The sequence below is a fragment of the Hakea prostrata genome, chromosome 3 (assembly GCF_041222555.1).
Source record: "Hakea prostrata isolate BN-2017 chromosome 3, UWA_Hpros_2, whole genome shotgun sequence".
NCBI classification, from domain to species: domain Eukaryota; kingdom Viridiplantae; phylum Streptophyta; class Magnoliopsida; order Proteales; family Proteaceae; genus Hakea; species Hakea prostrata.
The window spans coordinates 21,468,951-21,494,199 of NC_142602.1; the positions used below are offsets into that span (position 1 = coordinate 21,468,951).

The 25,249-nt window shown below is 35.0% G+C and overlaps 1 protein-coding gene and 2 pseudogenes across 2 annotated transcripts; all 3 read right to left on the reverse strand.

The window, feature by feature from the left end:
• Positions 1 to 408: 408 nt before the first annotated feature.
• Positions 409 to 4,801, reverse strand: LOC149021552 (receptor-like protein 14). Its single transcript, XM_089149776.1, has 7 exons — positions 4,391 to 4,801; positions 4,133 to 4,288; positions 3,808 to 3,963; positions 3,597 to 3,668; positions 3,287 to 3,445; positions 3,028 to 3,186; positions 409 to 2,412 (listed from the first exon to the last, which is right to left on the reverse strand). The coding sequence occupies exons 1-7, from the start codon at positions 4,770 to 4,772 to the stop codon at positions 545 to 547; spliced, it is 2,952 nt and encodes a 983-aa protein (XP_089005902.1). The 5' UTR covers positions 4,773 to 4,801; the 3' UTR covers positions 409 to 544.
• Positions 4,802 to 8,412: 3,611 nt separating this feature from the next.
• On the reverse strand, positions 8,413 to 10,222 carry LOC149021553 (uncharacterized; annotated as a pseudogene).
• A 2,243-nt stretch (positions 10,223 to 12,465) lies between these two features.
• LOC149021554 (receptor-like protein 13) lies at positions 12,466 to 18,806 on the reverse strand (annotated as a pseudogene). Its single transcript, XR_016172345.1, has 7 exons — positions 16,898 to 18,806; positions 16,640 to 16,795; positions 16,299 to 16,454; positions 16,098 to 16,169; positions 15,784 to 15,945; positions 15,510 to 15,682; positions 12,466 to 14,458 (listed from the first exon to the last, which is right to left on the reverse strand). The product of XR_016172345.1 is annotated as a receptor-like protein 13 (transcript).
• Between the last annotated feature and the right edge of the window lie 6,443 nt (positions 18,807 to 25,249).

Genomic DNA, 25,249 nt, shown 5'->3' on the forward strand with positions numbered 1-25,249 from the left:
GGGTAGTGGGGGGTTTTTTGCGAGGTTTAGGAAGAAATGGATTCATCCACTTAAGGGTTGGATAGTGTGAGTAGATTTAAAGGACATTAAAACCATTTTAGTAGGTGAGGGGTATCATCATCAAAATTTTCAGCCAACTTATGTGGACACGACACCCTGAAAAAAACTCTAAATATAATTAATTGCTAAATTAATTTTGCTGGATCAATTTGGAAGTTGGACTTTAGTGATAAGATACTTAGAAAAACAAGTGATGTTGATGCACCATCTATGTAAGCCTCTTACTTTTGTTTAAACTTCAAAACACTTTCTCTCCTCCCAATCATGTTCAAGGAATTGTGATAAATGATTGAATTGCTATTGAATTTTGAGTCGATTCCAAGAATTGGACAAGTTCTATTACAGCCAAATATATGCTTGTGAACCTTACTCTCAAATGAAAACATAACTCTTACATACATAGTGATAGGAGAGAGTTCAAGTGGCAATCACATAAATCTCAAAGGAAAACATAACTCTTACATACATAGTGATAGGAGAGAGTTCAAGTGGCAATGAATTTGCTAGTGGTTTTGATATAATACAAAAACCAGAAGAGCCTATCATTGCACCAATCAATCCATCTATCCACAATTTTGTAGTACTTTCGACGCCAATTTTTACTGAGAAGAAGAGGGGCAATAATGGCCCAAAATCCCAAGAGAAAACAAATAGCCACACATGAATAGAACAATAAGTTGTTGTCGAGAAGACTTTGCTCTTCATCGTCACCTTCCTCATGTTCATTGTTATGTGGTTGGGGTGATGAACAGTTGACTTCAGTTGGAGGTCCACAAAGTCCCCAATTCCCAATGTAGCTTTCCTTTGTGAAAGTAACAAAATTATTCTCGTATGGAATCTTTCCTGAGAGTTGATTGAAGGCCACACTAAAAGTGGATAAGAAAGAGAGTTGTATCATTTGAGGAGGTATCATTCCGATCAACTTGTTGTGTGACAGATCTAAACTCTCCACCAGTTTTAACTCTTGGAAGGATTCTCGTAAATAGCCAGTCAGAGAATTGTGAGAAAGGTTTAGTGAATGCAAGGCTCTCAACTCCCCTATTTGAGACGGTATATCACCAGATAATTGGTTTACAGATAAATCGATCCCTGTCATTTGGTAAAGAGGAAGGCCCTCGTATGAGTACAAATTTCCCTTTGTGGAAAAATGTATGTCAAACTTATCTTCCTCGTCCTCCCTCAGCGAATTAAATCCAAATGTAAAATTTACATCAAGTTCTTTTAGCCACGAAGTGATGTTGTTGAGGCAAGAAGGTATGCTTCCAGATAGATTGTTATTTGAGAGATCCAAAACACGTAATTTGTTCATCTGGCACAACGATGGTGGAAGATGACCAACAAAATGATTTTTTCTCATAAGAAATGAGATCAAGTTTGGAAAGATAGTAGGCATCAGCCAATCTTGAATGTTGCCAAGCATGGAGTTCCCACTTATGTCTAGAAGCACGAGTGAGGGTAAACTTGATGGAGTGACAAGGAAGGGTCGTGTGAAGAGGTTACCATCAAGTTTCAGGGTGCGTAGATTTGTCATATTATAAACTCTTGGCATTGCATGGAATTTGTTATTTGATAGGATCAAATGTAATAATGAAGTATTATTTTGAATTAATCCATGGGGTACCTCACCTACAAAGTAATTATTCGATAAGTCTAAGAGATATAGGCGAAACGAATAGCCAAACGAGGAAGGAATGATGCCTTGGAGTTTGTTTCTAGACATGCTCAATGAGAACAAATTTGGGAAAAGTACATCCATGTTCTCGGGAAGTATCCCTTGAAAATTGTTGTCAGAGATATCAAGAGATTGAAGCATTGATGTTTCATTCTTGAAGGGCAATGGAAATGGGCCATGAAATCGGTTACCCTTCAAAGTCAAAGTTAATACATTTGAAGTAGCATTATACAACAGCCAAGATGGAATTGTTCCCTGAAGCGAGTTGTATGACAAAGATAGATAAATCAGCTTGTACTGGGTGGATATGAAGAGGGGAACGGTCTTGAGTTTACAATGGTCTAACTGTAAGAAATCTAATTGGAAAGACGGAACCCAAGTTGGGAACTCGGTTTCAACTTCCAAATCTCTATTGTTTGAAAAGTCAATCACTTCAAGTTCTGAAAGATTAGCAAACACAGAGAAGAAAACCACTCCTTCCAACTTATTATTAGAAATGTCAAAGTTGGAAAGAGAAGTCATATTAGAAATAAGAGGAACTGAAATGGTGCTTGCTATTTGGTTTTCAGAGAGGTCAAGGTAATTTAATGATTGAAATTGGCTCAAACATGTCCAAGGAACATTTTGTATAGAGTTCGCATGAAGAGTCAACCGCTGTAGCTTCTTTAGTTTACAGAGTCCTGTGGAATAAAAATAAAAAATTGAAATTATAAAGAAGAGTGCATCAGACATTCATCAAGGGAAAATGGAAATTAAACATGCAACTCAATTTCATAAATAAGTTTATGGTGATTTATTTTGTAGGGTATTATGACTAGGCCAAACTAGGCCTAGATGAGCCCATGTACAGTTGTGATGGAATATCGATCATCAGAAGACAAAGTGGGCCAAAGTGGGCCAAAGTGGGCCAGCCGGCCAGGTTAGACCAGCTCATTTTAGCACCCTAGCTTATTGACAGGTCTATCAAAATGATCAGTTTTGGCCTCTAACAAAATCTGACCAGCCCAACTGGTTCAACTAGCACGTACGATTTGCAGGTTATACTTATATCTGAGAAATTAATTGTGTATGAAACTACTCATAATTAAATGCATACTCTAGACTCTAGTCTCGTAAGTAATTATAACCAAAACATGCAAAATAAATTGACACCTATAATATGGAGATCGAATTAAGATTTATAATATAATTCATCCAAAAAAATATATTTATAATATAATAGCAATGGAAAGAAAAATGATCTGTCTTTCTAGTAACGAATTAATGAACTTCTTAATTAATGCATTGGTATGTACCTGCTGAGAAACCATGTGAACCTCTTAAATTATTGTCTGAGATGTCCAGATCTTTGAGCATGGAGTTGTTATGGAATAGGCACGAAGGTAAGTCTTCGTCACTGAGATTATTCATGCTTAGCTCCAACATTTTGAGTTTCTTCCACCCACATGTTAGTCCTGTAATGCACATGTATATATACCATGTATCACATAGTGCTCAAATTACGGTGATTTTATAATATTCACAAGAGACATGTATAACATTTTTATGCTCTACCTTTTAGAAGAGCTTTTAAGTGTTTGGTAACAGTGCCATCTAGACGAAGATTTTCCAAAGATGAATGATTTTGTTGTAGACAAGGTGGCATATGTTGCACATTAAGATTGCTAAAACTTAAATCCAGTGTTTTAAGATTCTTTGATACTCCACATAATGCTGCACATGAAAGCATACATAAGAAGAGATAAAGCAAAAAGAGATCATTTATGATATTTTATTGTTAGACTTGTATTAATTGGTAATAATGGATAGCAAATGTTTATCTATCTCTAACATGCATTAAGATTGTAGATTTAATATTTTATACCTCCCATGGTTCCAGCACCGAGATTGTTACTTCCTAGATACAATCGTTGGAGATTTCTTGCTCCATGTAATGCTGAAATACAAGAAGATACATAAAAAGATCTTCATCTTCAATATATACTAGCATAAAGTTCTTTGACTTTATTATAAAACTAAAAAATAATTAGAAAAAAATATTGCCTCTAGAGAAAAAATAATTTTCCTACTTGTACCTGTTATGACATTAGACGATTCTTCAAGAGTAAAATTGGATAAGTAGAGACTTTCTAAAGTAGAGAATGTATCCAACATGCAAGGCGGAAGACTTCCGTTACTAAGAACATTATCACTTAAATCCAACTTGCGGAGATTCTTTAATCCACATAACGCTGCACCACCACCGCACACGACATCATGAATTAAATTAGGCCCAAGTTAACATTATGCAACAACATAAGTAACTCGATCAATTAGTAGAGAACAATATATTAATAGATCTAGCTAGGTAGAATTTTCAATGAATTAATTAATTTCAGAAATGTCATAGACGACAGTCACCTGATAATAAAGGAGATGATAGGTTGAGAGAATTGTCATTCAAGTAAATTGTTTCCAAAGATGGAAGGCCATGTGCAAGACACCTTGGAAGGCCTCCATCATCTAGACTGTTCCCTCTTAAATTCAATACTCTGAGATTGCGTAGTTCACATAATGCTGCATCTCACCAATAATTACTTTTTGTAATAAAAACTCAATATTAATTAAGGTGCAAAAAGTCTCATAATCTATTGAGTGAAATGACAAATCTATACATACCTTGTGGCATAATCCAACCTCCAATGTCATTGAATCGTAAAGATAGATATTGTAACTCTTTGAAATGAGTAAATAAAGAAGCATTTGGGTACCATTTTATTAATTGAGCTTCTCTTTCTCGATAAGAATTAATGGAAATAGAAATCACATGGTATGTAGAATAATCACATTTTATAGATGTCCATTCACAACAACCATCTCCCACCCAATCACTAAAAGCATAAGTATTTGGATGGTTGAAAGAATCTCTCAGTTGTAAGAGAGCAGCCTTCTCCTCCATCAAACAATTTTTGGAACCATAAACACTAAAACAAAAGCATAAAACACTCACGAGAATTGTTGTTGTAATCACCCCAAAAGAAGGAAAACAAGAAGTTCCCATGACTGGTCCAAGTGTTTATGGATACTGAAGATCAAAGAAAAATTTAGGCATAATAACATGTAACTTTGTAAGATATATATATATATATAAATCCAACCAAGTCAAGTCAATATAAGCGTAGAAAATTCATTTGCTCTCTTTTTTCTGACTAGAGAACCGACTTAATTAATTCTAGACACGAGTTACACGACCACAACCAACTAGAAAGGGCTCATGGACCCCCCCCCCATTAACTCAAAAGTAGCAATTCTCATTTCATATGGATGATTGGCTATTGAATTAATTAATTAATTAGTCAAGCTCCGTTGCTCATGGCTTAGAAAATGACGACATTGATGCCAAGGGCCTAAGCTTGAGAATCACGTCTTAGCCCACCGACCTCATCAACTCAAGAAGATAGCAACAATATAAGCGTGTGGATTACTAAGTAACCCCCTCATCCATACTATGCATGGTCAATTCAAAGAGTCAAGCGCCGTTGCTTACGGTTTTCAGTAACATCAATATGCTTCGTTTTTCTTCCAACGTATTTTGTTGCCTAAGAAAACTTAGCATCATGCCAAACTTATTGCCCATAAACCACTTCAAGAGAATTGACACACCACTGTAGTCAATTTATACAAAAGAGTCAAGAAGTCAAGCACTTATTGTGGTTCGTGGGCCCGGTCAGGGATCAATATGTTAATGGGCTTGAGGGACTCAATGTAAACGAGCTCCAACCGGGTTTGGCCAACTTGAGGCGAAGGATAAGCTTAATTGGGCCTGACTAAGTGACGCTTGAAGGATTGGTGCAGCTATAGACTATTCTGGTGTTTGTAATTATATCAGAAAATCCTTGATAATTCTATTGAATTAAATCTGAACCGTTTATGATAGACGATCCAAATTTAATTCTACTAAATTTAATGGTTAAATTGTTAGGACCGTTCAGTCAAACAATTTACATAGTCGTTCAACCACCACCTTCCCATACATAAACCGATAAACGTAGAAAATTCATTACATTTTTTTCTTTGTAGAGGAAAAACTCAGTTCTCACTCCAAGAAAGGCCTCATGGACTCAAAAGAAGCAATCTCATTTCTTGGATGATAGGCTATTGATAAATAAATTAATTAGTTAATTAGCTCCATTGCTCACTGCTTTCATTAACATCAACATGTTTCCTTTTCCTTTCACAGTGTTTTGTTGCTTAAGAAAATGACCACCTTGATGCCAAGTATGAAAATCGTCTCTTAGCCCATGGACCTTTTTGACTTGAGAAGATAGCAACCGTGTAACTGTACAGTGTAAGTGTGTGGAAAATAGAGAACCCCACTCTTCCATACCATGCATCATCAATTCAATGAATCAAACCTTGTTGCTTATGGTTTTCAAAGACATCAACATGTTTCATTTTTATTTGAACGTGTTTTGTTGCCTAAGAAAAACATATCTTTGATACCAAATTTGAAAATCTCCTCTTAGCCGTTCATGGGCCCGGTTAAGAAAATAGGTAACTCCACCCATCATAGTCAATTCGTACAGTTAGTCAAGTTCAGTTGTTGCCTACAACTTTCAACAACATAGTTTGGATCCTCTCCTTAGAGGCGCTCTAGCTCCTAATAGGTGTCTAATAAATTATAGGATTTCAATCACGTATAATATCCTAACCCAAGAGTTAGGGTAAATCCAATGGATACTCTTGAATTAAAATATTATACGTGACTAAATTCTACAACTCATTAGACACTTAGTGGGAAATTACCTCCAAGGAGATATTCAAGAGAATGCAAAGTACCCTTTTAACATCAATATGCTTCCATTCCCCTCTAGGGTGATTTGTAATCAAAGAAAAAGAGAAGAAGAAAAAAGTCTTAATTAATGTCAAGCTTAAAAATCACATCATATCAATCCATAGGTCAAATGTATAATGTCTATCTACAATGCTAATTGATATTGGACAGACATAGACACCTTTACAGTGCATGTAGTTTCTTTCTTGTGTTGGCATATTAGGCTTGCTAGGAACGCCTCTATATTTTAAATGCGCAGCCCAAGCCCAAGCCCAGCCCAAGTAATTGAGGAGTAATGCAAGTGCTACTACCCAGGTCTCGGCCCATTGAAACCAATCAGGCCCAACCCATCATTGGTCACCACCAGGTCATGGTACTTACAAATTAAACTCTGATTGCCTTTTTAAAGATGAAAAAAGTGGTGTGGGCCTGGGCTTTGTTATCAGGAATAGTTGAGCACAGGTGTTGGTGGCGGTCGGAGCCGATAAAGGCGACTTGAGCTTTAATCAAAAGCCCTACTCTAATCTACTCGATGAGTAAAGCTCTATTGCTTTCTTTCCTTTCAATGCGTCTTATTAGCAAAGAAATCTTATAAGCCATTTTCTTGATCATAAACCGTTTTGGTTGGTTTGTTATATTTATAGGTGGACTAATTCTGTAGCCAATTTCCTAGATAGGAAGGCTCAGTTCGCGGCAAGTCGGACTGTATGGCCTAGTTCCACTCCTTGGCTTCTTGAACCTTGTAATCAGGATGTCTAGGCATTTTCTTGCCCTTCTTCTAATTAATAATATCCGTTTACAAAAAAAAAAAAAAAAAAAAAACCAATAATTCTAATAGCTTTTGGACGGTGTAGACAATACAAAAAATCCACTTGTGAGAATTACTTTTATATATAGATTTTCCTGTACAAGGTTTTCACCACCCATTGATATTTTTACCATTTTATTTGTAAGAATTAGGGTTGAAATTCAAGAATTTAACAATTTTCATTTTTTTCTACTTGTTTTAGTTAGTCTTTGGTTTTCTTACATTTTTTTTCACTATTGGTTTTTCTTTTTTATTTATTTTAATATAAAATGTAGAAGGAAAAAATTCTTTAAAAGTAAAGAAAAAAGATATACAGTGGGTAAGCCTATATCTAATATGAACTAAAACAAAGTTGATTAGGAGGCAAGGATCCATGATGCCAATCCCAGTTAGTTGGGAAAATGCATTGTTGTTGTCGTAGAAAATCTAGAAAAATATTCATATATCTTAAGTTAAAGTTTTCTAAAAGTACGAAACTTAATTATCATATCCGCATCTTATTAGTAATCGAACCTATTCGACTATAAAATTGTATCAAAATCAATGGTGACATCGGTGGTCTAAAGTTGCTAGCAAAATTATAAAATTGGATGCATCTATTCAACACGATTGACTTTAACAGTTTTTAAATAAAAAATCTAAAGCCAAACAATGAAACTTGAAAACAACTAAAATCTCATCATCTTTTGGCTTTGTTCCACATTTAGTAGGACAAGTTTTGCAAAGCTATGCGGGCTCCGAAATCAGTTCAAAAGGCTACATAGATAGAAATAGACATACATATGCCTTTAAGTACTTTTAATGAACAAAAGATAAGGGAAAAATCAGGCTTTCTAAAAGATTGAAAAAATAAAAACGGGAAAAGACCAAAACCTAGGGGGGTGTCCAAAAGAAGTAAGAAAGAAAATATGGATCGCTTTCTGATAACGAGAGCAAAAAGAGGGAGTGTGTACAAGCGACAATTACAACAATCTAAAAAATGAAATTCCCATTTATAAAACAATTACACCAAGCTAGTAGGAATATCATACTACTTTTTATTGAGTGATAATAAATTTTCTAGCAATTTTTTATATAATACAAACACCAGAAGAACTTATCACTGCACCAATCAGTGCATCTATCCACAATTTTGTAGTACTTTCGATGCCAATTTCTACTGAAAAGAAGAGGGGCAACAATAGCCCAGAATCCCAAGAGAAAACAAATAGCCACATATGAATAGAAAAATAAATTGTTGTCCAGGAGACTTTGTTCTTCATTATCACTTTCATTGTGTTCATTGTGATGTGGCTGGGGCATTGAACAATTGATTTCAATTGGAGTCCACAAAGTCCCAGATTACCAACATAGCTTTCCTTTGTGAAAGTAGCAAAATTATTCTCATATGGGATCTTTCCTGAGAGTTGATTAAAGGCCACATTAAAAATGGATAGAAAAGTGAGTTGAATCATTTGAGGAGGTGTTATTCCCACCAACTTGTTGTGGGACAGATCAAAACTCTCCACCAGTTTCAACCGCTGGAAGGATTCTGGCATGTCACCCGTCAGAGAATTGTGAGAAAGGTTTAGTGAACGCAAGCCTCCTAGCCCCCAGGGAAGAACACCGAAAGGTTAGAGAAAACCACGCAGAAGAGGACACCCGCGGACAAACCAGGACAAAAAAGAACGCACAGCCGAGATGAGCCGCACACCCACGACACAACCACGAAGAAGTTGTTGAGGCAAGAAGGTAGGTCTAGATAGATGTTCGAAAGATCCAACACACGCAATTGTCATTGGCACAAGATGGTGGAAGAGCCAACAAAATGGTTTCTCCACGAAGAGATCAAGTTTGGTAAGGTAGTAGGGAGCAACCAATCTTGAGTGCGCCAAAGATGAAGTTTCTACTTATGTCGAGAATCACAAGTGAGAAAACACTTGGAGTGATAGGGAAGGGTCGTGTGAAGAGATTACCATCAAGACGCAAGATGCCAAGATTTATCATATTAGTAACTCTTGGCATTGCATGTAAATTGTTTCTTGATAGGATCAAAGAAAACAAAGAAGTATTGTTTTGAGTCAGTTCATGGGGTACCTCACCTACAAAATAATTATTCGACAAGTCTAATATTTGTAGGCCTTTCAAATAGCCAAACGAAGAAGGAATGCAACCTTGAAGTTTGTTTCTAGCCAAGTTCAAAAATTCTAGATTTGGTAAAAGCACATCCATGTTCTTAGGAAGTTCCCCCTGGATTTTGTTTTCAGAGATGTCAAGAATTCTAAGATGTGATATTTCATTTTTAAAAGGCAATGGAAATGGGCCATGCAATTGGTTATTTGTTAGGAACAAATAATTACTCTGAGTAGCATTGTACAACAACCAAGACGGGATTGTTCCTTGAATTGAGTTGTCTGACAAAGATAGATCATTCAGATTGTATTGGGTGGAAATGAAGTGAGGAAAGGTTCTGAGCTTACAATTTGCCAAGCTTAAGGAATATAATTGGAAAGATGGAATCCATGTTGGGAACTCAGTTTCAACTTCCAAATCTCTATTGTTTGAAAGACTAATATGAATAAGTCTTGAATGATTAGCAAACATAGAAAGGAAAACCACTCCCTTCCAACTTATTTTCAGAAAGGTCAAAGATGGAAAGAGAAGTCATATTAGAAATAAGAGGAGCTGAAATGGTGCCTGCTATTTGGTTTTTAGAAAGATCAAGGAAATCCAAAGAATTCAATTGGCTCAAACATGTCCAAGGGATATTCTATATAGAGTTCATGTGAAGATCCAGATACTGTAGCTTCCTTACTTTACAGAGTCCTGTTGAATGAAAAATTGGAATAATATATGAAACATGGAAATCAAACACTATATTTAATTTCATAAATAAGGTTCCAGTGATTTATTTTGTAAAGATTCAAGTAGGATACAACCAGACCAAACTAGGCCATGAGGAGGAGCTCACAATTGAAATGGAATATTGATCAACCTAGGTCCCTAGCCATTCCGGTCCATCTTTGCTAAGTAAAATCATTCTTCAAGCTCAACTGGCTAAGGATGCAGATTGGGCTGGGTTGGGCCAACTTGCTTTTAATTTGTTTTTCTACATATCGGTTTGGCTGCAAGGAGGAATTTAAGGAAAGGAAAGGAAAGGAAAATTTTCATACCCAAAAAAAAATGGTTTTCATAAACATTACTGTTTACTACTATTTTATCACATGAATAACCACAAAACATTCCATATCTAACCATCAATTTTAACTTTACTTTGCATCAATTTCCCTTTGGTTCTTACTTCTTAGCAATTAAAATAAAGGATTACATGTAAAATATATCATTTCTACCAATGATTAGTCGTAGCTTTTAAAATCTAGATCAATAATGTTTAGTATGAGGTTCTAAAATTCATTTGGTACAATTTTTAATACAAATAAACGAATTTCAATTTGAGAGTAAAGGCCAAACCAACTGGGCCATACTTAATTGGGCAAAATATAAAGAGACCTCAGGCTGGGTTTAGCTTCTAAACAAATCTGACCGGTCCAACTAGTCTGGTCATGTCCTAGAATTTGTGCTTGAAACTAACGTAAATATATACTTCAGTCGTCTTCAGTGGAGATCGAATTGAGTTTTATAATATAATTGCAAGTGAAAGAATAATAATTTTTTGTAAGATATATATAAATCCAACCAAATCAAGTCAATATAAGCGTAGAAAATTCATTTGCTCTCTTTTTTCTGACTGGAGAAGACTTAATTAATTATAAACACGAGTTACACGACCACAACCAACTAGAAAGGGCTCATTGACCCCCATTAACTCAAAAGTAGCAATCCTCATTTCATATTGATGATTGGCTATTGAATTAACTAATTAATTAATTAATTAGTCAAGCTCTGTTTGTCATGGCTTTGAAAATGACCACACTGATGCCTAAGCTTGAGAATCACCTCTTAGCCCACCGACCTCATCAACTCAAGAAGGTAGCAACAATATAAGCGTGTGAATTACTAAATAACCCTTGTCATCCATACTATGCATAGTCAATTCATAGAGTCAAGCCCATTTGCTTACGGTGGTTTTCAGTAACATCAATATGCTTCGTTTTTCTTCCAACATGTTTTGTTGCCTAAGAAAAACTTAGTATCATGCCAAATTTGTTGCCCATAAGCCACATCAGGAGAATTGACATACCACTGTAGTTGGGAAACTGCATTGTTGTTGTCGTAGAAAATCTAGAAAAATATTCATATATCTTAAGTGAAAGTTTTCTAAAAGTATGAAACTAATCCACCTAAGTAGTTTTATTAAATAATTTAATTAGTTTGATAATAATTGCCAGAGAGGGGTATTACCATATCCGCATCTTATTAATCCAAGAATGCATTATTAACAAAAAAAAAAAAGAGGCATTTGGATTTCGGGAGCCCAATTACATGTTAAATTCCATACAAAATTAAATGACCATTACAATATATTGTATAAATAGCCTAACCTTTTTGTACACACAATTTATTGATGAACGGTTTTTACTTTTTAGTCGAACGAAGGGAAAGTGAATATGTTTCATTACTTACTTACCCTTACGTCCATGCCTTTAATGGTACGTACTACAACTACAATAATGGTAATAATTATTCGAGAAAGGTAACAAAGTAAATTTACAGATTAATTAGTATGGAAATCACAATTCTTAAATAATAAATTCAAAAAATAAAGACTAGAAGACTCTAAAAAACAGATCCCACAGAGTTAGTTATAAGATAATAATAATTATGATTAGATTAATTATTTTTATGTCTTTCTATCCATCATGCCTTGCCTTGCCTTGCCTTGCCTTGCCCTGCAAATATATTAATTCAATGGTGACATCGGTGGTCTAAAGTTGCAATCAAAATTACAAAATTGGATGCATCATATTTAACACGATTGACTTTAATAGTTTTTAAATAATAAATCTAAAACCAAACAATGAAAATTTACATTAACCAGTAAATGGAACTTGGCAACAATTAAAATCTCATCATCTTTTGTCTCTGGTCCACATTTAGTAGGACAAGTTTTGCAAAGTTATGCGGGCTCCGAAATCGGTTCAGAAGGCTACATAGATAGAAATAGATATGCATATGCTTTTAACTACTTTGATGAACAAGGGAAAATTCAGGCTTCCAAAAGAAATAAAAAAGAAAATATGGACAGAGATCCATACATATATAGATCGCTTTCTGATAAGGAGAGCAAAAAGAGGGAGTGACAATTACATCAATCTAAAAAATGAAATTCCCATTTATGATACTATTACAAAAGCTAGCTAGTAGGAGTATCATACTACTTTTTATTGAGAATTACCTAGCATTTTTTATATAGTACAAACACCAGAAGAGCTTATCACTGCACCAATCAATGCATCTATCACAATTTTGTAGTATTTTCGACGCCAATTTCTACTGAGAAGAAGAGGGGCAACAATAGCCCAGAATCCCAAGAGAAAACAAATAGCCACATATGAATAGAAAAGTAAATTGTTGTCCAGTAGACTTTGTTCTTCCTTATCACCTTCCTTGTGTTCATTGTGATGTGGCTGGGGCGATGAACAATTGACTTCAATTGGAGGTCCACAAAGTCCCAGATTACCAACATAGCTTTCCTTTGTGAAAGTAGCAAAATTATTCTCATATGGGATCTTTCCTGAGAGTTGATTGAAGGCCACACTAAAAGTGGATAGGAAAGAGAGTTGAATCATTTGAGGAGGTATTATTCCCACCAACTTGTTGTGGGACAGATCCAAACTCTCCACCAGTTTCAAACCTCGGAAGGATTCTGGCAAGTACCCATCGAGAATGTGAGAAAGGTAGTGAACGCAAGCCTCTAGCTCTCCCATTAGAAGGATATCACCAGAAATTGGTAGAGATAAATCAACCACATTTGGTTAAGAGGAAGACCCGTGTACAAATACGAATGTCCTTTAGTGACAAACTTTATATCGAACAACTGTAGAAAGAGAATAGTCCACACATCACCTCGATCCTTCAACCACGAAGTGATGTTGGTGAGGCAAGAAGGTATGGTTCCAGATAGATTGTTATCCGAAAGATCCAACACACGTAATTTTTTCATTTGGCACAATGATGGTGGTAGAGAACCAACAAAATGGTTTTTTCTCATAAGAAGAGATATCAAGTTTGGTAAGGTAGTAGGCAGCAGCCAATCTTGAATGCTGCCAAAAATGGAGTTTCCACTTATGTCAAGAACCACAAGTGAGGGAACACTTGATGGAGTGATAGGGAAGGGTCGTGTGAAGAGATTACCATCAAGACGCAAGATGCCAAGATTTATCATATTAGTAACTCTTGGCATTGCATGTAAATTGTTTCTTGATAGGATCAAAGATAACAAGGAAGTATTGTTTTGAATTAGTTCATGGGGTACCTCACCTACAAAATAATTATTTGACAAGTCTAATAATCGTAGGACATTCAAATTGCCAAATGAAGAAGGAATGCAACCTTGAAGTTTGTTTGTGGACAGGTTCAAATATTGTAGATTTGGAAAAAGCACATCCATGTTCCTAGGAAGTTTCCCCTGGATTTTGTTGTCAGAGATGTCAAGATCTCCAAGATGTGATGTTTCATTTTTAAAAGGCAATGGAAATGGACCATGCAATTGGTTACCCTTCAAGTGCAAAGAATAAGGAGTAGCATTGTAAAACAGCCAAGACGGGATTGTTCCTTGAAGTGAGTTGTATGTCAAATCTAGATTATACAAATTGTATTGGGTGGAAATGAAGTGAGGAATGATCTGAGACAATTGTCCAACTCAGGAAAGATAATTGGAAAGATGGAATCCATGTTGGGACCAGCCAACTTCCAAATCTTATTGTGAAAGGCCAATACCAGTAAGTCTTGAATGATTAGCAAACAAGAGAGGAAAACCACTCCTTCCAACCTATTTTCAGAAAGGTAAAAGGTGGAAAGAAAAGTCATATTAGAAATAAGAGGAGCGAAAGGGCGCTATTTGGAGAGAGATCAAGGGATCCAAAGAATCAATTGGCCGACATGTCCAAGGGATGTTGATAGAGTTCGTAAGAGTCAAGACGTAGCTCTTTAGTTTACGAGTCCTGTGAATAAAAATTGGAATAATATATGATACTTTCATCAACGGAAACATGGAAATCAAACACTAAATTTAATTTCATAAAAATAAGGCTCCGGTAATCTATTTTGTAAAGATTCAAGTAGGATACAACCAGACCAAACTAGGCCAGGAGGAGCCCACAATTGAAATGGAATATCAATCAACCATAGGTCCCTAGCCAGCCCGGTCCATCTTTACTAAAAATGCAGATTGGGCCGGGTTGGGCCAACTTAATTTTGATATGTCTAATATTTTAATTTGTTTCTCCTATGGATCAGTTTGGTTGCATGGAAGAATTTCTGGGAAGGAAAGGAATATTTTCATACTTTAAAAAAAAAAAATAGAAATTTTCATAAACATTACTATTTGCTACTTTATCACCTAGCCATCAATGCTAACTTTACTATGCATCCATTTGCCTTTGGTTTTTAACAATTAAATAAAGATTACATGTAAGATATATCATTTCTAAATTTGGTATGAAATTGGTGTAACTTATACAATCACATGTGGTCCGGCCATATTACAAAAGTTTTCTACCCAAGAAGAAATTTCAGAAGTTTCTTCTTTTCAATTTTTTGTCAGACAAAAAAAATTCACTTCCCTTCCTTTTACTTATCTTGTAGCCAAACAAGCCTTATTCATTTTCAAAAGGTTTTGGGTCAATCCTTCTACCGATGATTAGTTGTAGCTTCTAAAATCTAGATCAAAAATGTTTAGTATGAGGATCTAAAATTCATTTGGTACAATTTTTAATACTAATAAACAAATTTCAATTTGAGAGTAAAGGCCAAACCAGCTGGGCCAAACTTAATTGGGCAAAATATAAAGAGACCTCAGGTTGGGTTTAGCTTCTAAACAAATCTGACCGGTCCAACTTGTTTGGTCATGTCCTAGAATTTGTGCTTGAAACTAACGTAAATATATACTTCAGTCGTCTTCAGTGAAGATCGAATTGAGTTTTATAAAATAATCACAAGTGAAAGAATAATAATTTCTTTTTTCTTGTAATAAACTAATGTGTCTCTTAATTAATGCATCGGTATGTACCTCTTGAGAAGCCAAGTGAACAACTTAAATTATTGGATGACAAGTCTAATCCTTCGAGCATGGAGCTGTTATAGAATAGGCACGAAGGTAAGTCTTCATCACTGAGATCATTCATGTTTAGATTCAACATTTTGAGTTTCTTCCACCCACATGTTAGTCCTGTAATGCACACGACGTATATATACCATGTATCACATATTGATCAAGTTACAATGAGTTTATAATTCAAAAAGAGCATATATAATCCTTTCAATATTTACCTTTTAAGAGTGCTCTTGAATGTTTGGGAAAAGTCACATTTGTGAGGGCAAGACTTTCCAAAGAAGATTGATTTTGTCGTAGACACGGTGGTATATGTTGCACATTTAGATAGCTATTACTTAAATCCAAATTCCGGAGATCCATTGTTACTCCACATAATGCTGCACATGAAAGTGTACATAAAAAGAGATAAAGCAAAAAGTGATCATTTATGATATTTTATTGATAGACTTCTATTAATTGGTATTAATGGATAGCAAATGTTTCTCTTTCTTTAAGATGCACTCAAGATTGTAGATTCAATATTTTCTACCTCCCATGATTCCAGCACTGAGATTGTTACTTCTTAGATTCAGTTCTTGGAGATTTCTTGCTCCATGTAATGCTGAAATACGTGAAGATGCATTAAAAGATCATCGATATATACTTATATAAAATTCTTTGATTTTATTGTAAAACTAAAAAGTAATTAGAAAAAAAATTGCCTGTAGAGAAAGACTTTTCCTACTTGTACCTGTTATGACATTAGACGATTCTTCAATAGTCAAATTGGATAAGTCGAGACTTTCTAAAGTAGAGAAAGTATCCAACATGCAAGGCGGAAGACTTCCATTACTAAGAATATTAGAACTTAAACCCAACGAGCGGAGGTTCTTTAATCCACATAACGCTGTACCACCACCACAAACGACATGAATGAAATTAGGCCCAAGTTAACATTATACGTGCAACAACATAAGTAACTCGATCAATTGGTAGAGAACAATATATTAATAGTTAGGTAGAATTTTCAATGAATTAATTTCAGAAATTATTGGGCAAAGACGAGATGTCAGTCATCCTTATCACAATTACCTGATAATAAAGGAGATGATAGGCTTAGAGAATTGTCATCTAAGTAAATTGCTTCCAAAGATGGAAGGTCATGTGCAAGACACCTTGGAAGGCCTCCATCATCTAGACTGTTCCCACTTAAATCCAATGATTTGAGATTGCGTAGTTCACATAATGCTGCATCTTAGCAATTATTAATGTTTGCAATAAAAATTCAAAATCAATCGAGATGCAAAAAGTCTCATAATCTATCGAGTGAAATGATAGATCAATACATACCTTGTGGCATGATCCAACCTCCAATGTCAGTGTAAGGTAAAAATAGATATTTTAACTCCTTGAAATGAGTAAATAAAGAAGCATTTGGGTACCATTTCTCAAACTGAACTTTTCTTACATAGTCTGGATAAATTTCAATAGAAATCACACGGTATGTTGAATCACAGTATATAAAACTCCATTCACAACAGTCATCTCCCACCCAGTTTTTAATAAATGTATAGCCTTTTGCATAATTGAGAGAATCTCTAATTTGCAAGAGAGCAGTCGTCTCCTCCTTCAAACAGCTTTTGGAACCATAAACACTAAAACATAAACAAAAAAAACTCATGGAAGCTATTGCAGTAATCATCTCAAAAGAAGAAAAAAAAGAAGTTCCCATAACTAGTCGAACAGATTATGGATATTGAAGACTGAAGAAGACTTCTGGGATATGATGATGGATACCTCGATGGTAAGATATATATATACAAAGGAAGGCAACTAGCCAAGCTAAGTCTAGTCAACATAAACATAGAAAATTAATCTAGATTCTTCTTTTTTATTTATTCTGATCATTCCAAAGACAACTTACATTAATACCGTAGGCAACTAGAAAGGGCCTCATGGACCCATTAACTCAAAAGTAACATTTTCGTAGATGGTTGGCTATTAAATTAATTCATTAATTAGTCAAGCTCCATTGCTCATGGCTCATGGCTCATGGCTCATGGCTCAAGGGTTTTGATTAATTTTGGCATGTTTCTCATTCCTTCCACAGTATTTTGTTGCTCAAGAAAATGACCACCTTTGATGCCAACAGCCCAAGCTTGAGAATCACCTCTTAGCCCGTGGATCTCATCAACTCGAGAAGGAAGCAACAATATAAGCTTGTGGATTACAAGGAACCCCTCTCATTCATACCAGGTATGCATAGTCAATTCAAAGAGTCAAGTCCCATTGGATACGGTTTTTAGTAAAATCAATATGCTTCATTTTTCTTCCAACGTGTTTTGTTGCCTAAGAAAAATGTAGCCGGTTGCAAAATTTTAAAAATTTTAAAATCATCTCTTAGCCCATAGACCTCATCAACTCAAGAAGACAGCAACAAGTCAACAGTGTTAGTGTGTGGATAAACACCAAATTAAGTGAGCTTGTCACCACATCATTCTATGATAGCTAAGAATCCCAAGAAGAAATTAAGAAATCAACAGCAAAATAAGTTGTTAATTAGACTTTGTTCTTCAGCATCACTTTGTTTTCATTATGATTTGATTAGGTGATGATGAATAGGAAATGCATTCTCATTCTTCACTGTGGTAGATGACTTTTAGTGAGTCTAGCCCCATTGTTTACGCCTTTTAGTGACATAATTGTGCTTTCTTTTTCTTCCAACTTGTTTAGTAGCCTAAGAAAGTGATACTTTGATGCCAAGTTTGAAAATCACCTCTAAGCCACCCATGGACCCCGGTAAGAAAATAGGGAACTCTACTCTAGTCAACTCAACGAGTCAAGCTCCGTTGCTCACGGCTTCCAATATCATCAATATGCTTCCCTTTCATTTGAACGCATTTTATTAGTCAAGTTTGAAAAATCACATCAAATCACATCAAGCCACTAAATCTAATTGCTATTGGACCGATATAGACACTTTTCTTTGTTTTTCTTTATCATGAAACAAGAAAAATCCACTTGGGAAAGTTACTACTATTATATGTAGATTCTTCTAAATGGGTTTGAATATGGATAGAATACGACATTTCAACCACCATTGACATCTTAACCAATTTATTTTGTATGGATTATGATTGAAACACAAGAATTTAGTGATTGTCATTTTTTAAAATATGTAAACCAAAAAAGAAGGCATTCAGTAAATGAAACTTGACAACAGCTAAACATCTATTCTATGTTTTCTCTCAGTCTCCTACTAGGACTCTAGGAGAACCGGCTTCCCAAAGCTATGCAGGCTCTGAAATCAGTTCAAAAAGTTAGCTAGATAGAAATAGATATAGAGATGGTTTTTAGTAAATTACTAAGCACAACAGAAGGGGAAAATCAGGTTTTTTTGAAAGATTGAGAAAAAAGAGAAGACCAGAACTTGAAAATCCCAAGCATCAAACCTCAAGAGATTCAAAAGAAATAAGAAAGAGAAATATGAAAGAAGGGTTCCATAGCAATTAGCAAGTCCATAAAAGAAAAAGGCAGAAATTTCTGAGAAGAGACTTCAAAACTATTTTTGAGAAGAAATCTCAACTGGGTTAGCTGCCATCTATTGAATCATGTAACAATTTGGTAAATTAATTTAGACTAGGAAAGTTTGTATAACAGAATTGTATGAATTCTAGTTTAGTGGGTTTTTGAATATCGCCTCTACAGAATTGGTAAGACTTAATTTAGCAGGTTTTTGAATATTGTCTCCATAGATTTGGTAGATTGTCTCCAATTTAATAGGTTTTATCATTCATGGAGGTGATCACTTCATCCTCTTGTCTATAATATTACATCTTCTTCATCAATGTAATTAATTAATTCATCCAATTAATTCAATTCTAATATGTTTTCAGCCTAATTGTTCTTGCCCTTTTCTCTAACGGATTCTCCATCACAGCCACCTTCTTCGTCTGAGTCCCCAACTCTTATTTCTAACCCTACTTCCTCTTTTACAGATAACTTCTAAGATAGCCAAGTTAGTCAAGTCAACACACAAGTAGAAAAGCAATGCATTTTCTCTTTCTTTGGTTGAAGAGATTTCAATGAGTCAAGCTCCATTGCTCACGGCTTCTAGAATCATCAATATGTTTTCTTTTTCCTTCCATCGTGTTTTATTACCAAAGAAAGAAAAAATTACATCAATAGTCGATTCAATTCAATGAATCAACCCTGTTGCTTATGGCTTTCAATGACATCAACATGTTCCATTTTTCTTCGAACGTGTTTTGTTGCCTAAGAAAATCGTAGCTTTTGAAGCCAAATTTGAAAATCACCTCTTAGTCGTCCATGGCCCCATTAAGAAAATAGGGAACTCCACTCATCATAATCAATTTGTAAAATTAGTCAAGCTCAGTTGGTGCCTACAACTTTGAATTACTGAGTTTGAATCCTTCTCTTTAGCACTCTAGCTCCCAATAGGTGCTAACAAGTTATAGGCTTGTCGCTTTCAGTGACATCAACATGTTTCATTTTTTTTCTTCAAACGTATTTTGTTGGGTAAGAAAAGCATTACTTTTGAAAATCACCTCTTAGCCGTCCATAGACCCCACTAGAGGTCTAAGAAATTATAGGGTTCAATCACGTATAATATTTTAATTTGCACACCTTGATTACATCCTCATGGGAAGCTTTGTCGTCGCAAGAGTCAAACCCATGACCTCTCCACTGAGAAATAAGTATGGATCTTACCACTTATTGCTGCATAATCCTGTTGGTCCCTTCAGCCGGTTGAACCTGCAAAAGTGAGCTCGACCGTGGAGGTCGAGTTTTCACCTCCGACGATCTAGTTAGGGATCCGACTAAGGAAGGCAAGAAAGTAATGAACAATAAGAATTCGAATAGTGATAGTTTTATTCAGCGTACCTTTCTCTTGTGTTCTCATACCTTTTTATAGCTTTTCTCTTCATGAGTTTGAGTGGGACTCAAACCATATTTAGGTTATGATCTGACTCTTAGTCATTGAGTCCTACTCAAACATGAGTAGCTGAGTCCTGACTGAATATTGTTTCTTTGACTAGAGTCTTATTCAAATTTACCTTGTTATTCAGCCTTTGTAACTATTCAACCGACCTTGTCTTGGTCGGTCGGACTAGGCTCAAACCGAACTGGTTTGATTCCGATCTGATCGGACAATGCTCAAACCGAATTGGTTTGATTCCGATCTGGTCGGACTGGGCTCAAACCGAACTGGCTCGCGCTTTATTTATTCTTTCCTTATCACCACTCTATCGACCATGCATTGGCATTTTCTTTCTAATTTATTTACAAGAAAAAAAATCCAAATTAATTAATTTTCTTTTGGCAAAGTAATAATTAATTAGTAATCATTGGTTTTTCATATAATTCAAACATCAAATTAAAAGAACTCCTCGTCTTTTTCTTTTTACGAAAAAAGCGGGAATGCAACGCAAGCACAGGCCTTGTTAGCGAAGCCGTACTAGAGGCCTAGTATAGTCCACAGAAGCCGACAGTGATCTCATGCCCAAGCCAAAAAACACACAACTGCCCAATGTGAGAAACAGAAGAGAAGAGACTTGGGAGTGAGCTTGGGACCACTAGATCACTGCCCTCATGATAATTAAAAGAACTCGTCACCACACCATTCTATACATCCATCAACAACTTTATAGTACTTTTTATTCAAAAGATGGGGAGCAGCAAAGTCCTAAACTCCCAGAAGAAAGAAATGGCCACCTATGAATAGAAAAATAGGTCGTTATTGACAAGACTTATTTGATTTGTTCTTCATCACCAACTCTCTGGTGTTCACTATGGTCTGGTTTGGATGATGATGAACTGTTGACTCCAATGAGAAATGAGTTGTATGACAAATATAAATAATACAGATTGTATTGTGTGGATATGAAGAGGGGAATGGTCTTGAGTTTACAATGGTCTAAGTATAAGAAATGTAACTGAAAAGACGGAACCTAAGTTGGAAACTCGGTTTCAACTTCCAAATCTCTATTGTTTGAAAGGTCAATCACTTCAAGTTTTGAAAGATTAGCAAACATAGAGAAGAAAACCACTCATTCCAACTTATTTTCAGAAATGTCAAAGCAAATGTTAAACTTCTATTAATTGATAATAATGAATAGCAAATGTTTCTCTATCTCTAACATGCACTCACATTGTAGATTCAATATTTTATAGAGGGGGGGGGGGGCCCGGCGGGAAAAAAAAAAAAAAAAAAAAAAAAAGAGAGCCTCCCATGGTTCATCAAAGGAAAAATGGAAATTAAACATGCTACTCAATTTCACAAATAAGATTATGGCGATTCATTTTTTAGGTTACGACTGGGCCAAATGGCTTGCTGGCCCACAGTAATGCTGGAATATCGACTAGGCATAATACTCATAATTAAATGCAGACTCTAGTCTCATAGTAATTACCAAACATGCAAAAAATTGACACTTTATGGGAATAAAGATGATAATATAATTCATCCCAAAAATTTATATTTATAATATAAACTAGAAAAATGATCTTCTTTCTAGTACGTTATGAAACTCTTAATTAATGCATTGGTATGTCCTCTAGAGAAACCATTTTGATTTCCTTTACTTGTACATGTTATGACATTAGACGATTCTTCAAGAGTAAAATTGGTGATTTTATAAGTCACAAGAGACATTCCTTTTAAAGTAGAGAATGTATCCAACATGCAAGGCAGAAGACTTCCATTACTAAGAACATTAGATACTTAAATCCAACATACATAGAGAGATAAAGCAAAGAGATCATTTATAATTTTATGTTCGACTTGTATTAATTCGTAATAATGGATAGCAAATGTTCATCTATCTCTAACATGCACTCAAGATCATAGAATTAAATTAGGCCCAAGTTAGCATTATGCAACAACATAAGTAACTCGATTAATTAGTAGAGAACAATATATTAATAACAAGGTAGAATTTTCAATGAATTAATTTCATAAATTATTGGGCAAAGACTAGTTATCACTTAAGTGACAATCATCCTTATCACAATTACTTGATAGTAAAGGGGACGATAAGTTCAGAGAATTGTCATTTAAGTAAATTGATTCCAAAGCTGGAAGGTCATGTGCAAGACACCTTGGAAGGCCTCCATCATCTAGACTGTTCCCACTTAATTAAATCCAATACTTTGAGATTGCTTAGTTCACATAATGCTGCATCTTAGCAATAATTAATATTTATAAAAAAAACTCAAAATCAATTAAGATGCAAAACGTCTCATAATCTATTGAGTGAAATGACAGATCTATACATACCTTGTGGCATGATCCAACCTCCAATGTCAGTGTATCGTAAAGATAGATATTTTAACTCCTTGAAATGAGTAAATAAAGAAGCATTTGGGTACCATTTCTCCAACTGAACTTTTCTTACATAGTCTGGATAAATTTCAATAGAAATCACATGATGGTATGTTGAATCACAGTATATAAAACTCCATTCACAACAGTCATCTCCCACCAAGTCATTAGAAGCAACTTAACTCTTAGAAAAGTTGAGATAAGAATCTCTAATTTGCAAGAGAGCAGTCATCTCCTCCTTCAAACAGCTTTTGGAACCATAAACACTAAAACAAAAACATAAAAAACTCATGGAAGCTATTGTAGTAATCATACCGAAAGAAGAAGAAAAAAACAAGTTCCCATAACTAGTCGAAAAGATTATGGATATTGAAACCAGAGAAGACTTTAGGTATAATAATAATAGATAACACGATGGCGAGATATATATAAAGGAAGCCAACTAGCCAAGTTAAGTCAAGTCAACATAAACATAGAAAATTCATCTGGATTCTTCTTTTTCATTTATTTTCATTTCAAAGACAACTTACAAGAACAAAGGCAACTAGAAAGACCTCATTAACTCAAAAGTAGCCATTCTCATTTCATGGAAAATTAATTAATTAATTAATTCGTCAAGCTCTGTTGCTCATGGGTTTTGATAATGTTAACATATTTCTCATTCCTTCCACAGTATTTTGTTGCTCAAGAAAATGACCACTTTGATGACAAGGGCCCAAGCTTGAGAATCACCTCTTAGTACACGGACCTCATCAACTCAAGAAGGTAGCAACAATATAAGCGTGTGGATTACAAGGAACCCTCTCATTCATATCATATATGCATAGTCAATTCAAAGAGTCAAGCCCCACTATTCACGGTTTTTAGTAAAATCAATATGCTTCATTTTTCTTCCAACGCGTTTTGTTGCCTAGCCAGTTGGCAAATTTGAAAATCATCTCTTAGCCCATAGACCTCATCAACTCAAGAAGATAGAAACAAGCCAACAATGTAAGTGTGTGGATTACAAGAAGGAACCCCTCTCATTCCTACCATGCATGGTCAATTCAAAGAGTCAAGCCCCATTGCTTACGGTTTTTAATTTGTAACATCAATATGCTTCATTTTTCTCCCAACGTATTTTGTTGCCTAAGAAAAATGTAGGTTGATGTGAAAATTTGAAAACCACCTCTTAGCCACCCAAGGACCACATTAAGAGAATAGGAACATCACCACTAGAGTCAATTTATAGATCGAATGAGTCAAGCTCAATTTAGAACAAGAAGTGAAGTCGAGCACTTATTGTGGTTCGTGGGCCTAATCAAGGATCAATATGTTAATGGGCTTGAGGGAGTCAGTTTTAAATGAGCTCCTAACACAGGAATTCTCATTTGAATGAGCTTCTCTGCCCCCAAAAAAAAAATTGTCAAGTACATTGCCACGTAGATATCTTTTTGTAGGGTACCTTTGCATGTGTGTCACCAAATTATCTCTCTCTAGGCTTGATCTTGAATTCATCATATAATATTCGATTAACCCAGCTCAAGTTAGTAGTAGCTTATGCATCAAGATAGTTGAAGAACTACGAGCATATTTATTATTTATCCTACACATGATTTGGAGTTAGCTGAAGAAAAATAATGGTAGACTTCCGAGAGTCCTCATGAGGTCTGTTCCCATGGAATTTTCTTTGAGGTAGCTAGCTGCGTTAGATTTAGGCCACGTGTAGCAGTTTCAATTTAGCAATTTTTATTTTTTTTCTACTTGTTTTAGTTAGTCTTAGGTTTTCTTACATTTTTTCATTATTAGTTTTCCTTTTTTATTTATTTTAATAAAAATCTAGAAGACAAAAAAAATTCTTTAAAAGTAGTGAGAAATGATATACACAGGGTAGGCCTTTATCTAGTATGACCTAAAATAAAGTTGATTGAGAGGCAATGATCCATGTTGCCAATCTCAGTTAGTTGGAAAAATGCATTGTCGTTGTCATAGAAAATCTAGAAAAGTACTCACATATCTTTAAGTTAAAAATTCTCAAAAATAAAAAAACAAATACACCTAAGTAACTTTATCAGATAATTTAATTAGTCTGATAATAATTGCCGAAGAGGGGTATTACCATATCCCCATCGTTTTAGTGATATTCAAAGGAAGTTCTCAACCTTAGCTTAGCCCATGGGCTCAAATCCTAACCCAAATCCAAGAATGCATAAACAAAAAAGAGAGGCATTTTGGGTTTTGGGAGCGCAATTAAACATTTTCTTTTTTTAGTAAACAGAGCCCAATTACATGTTAAATTCCATACAAAATTAAAATGACTATTACAATTTACCAAAAAAAATTTTTGACTATTACAATATATTGCATAAATAGCCTAA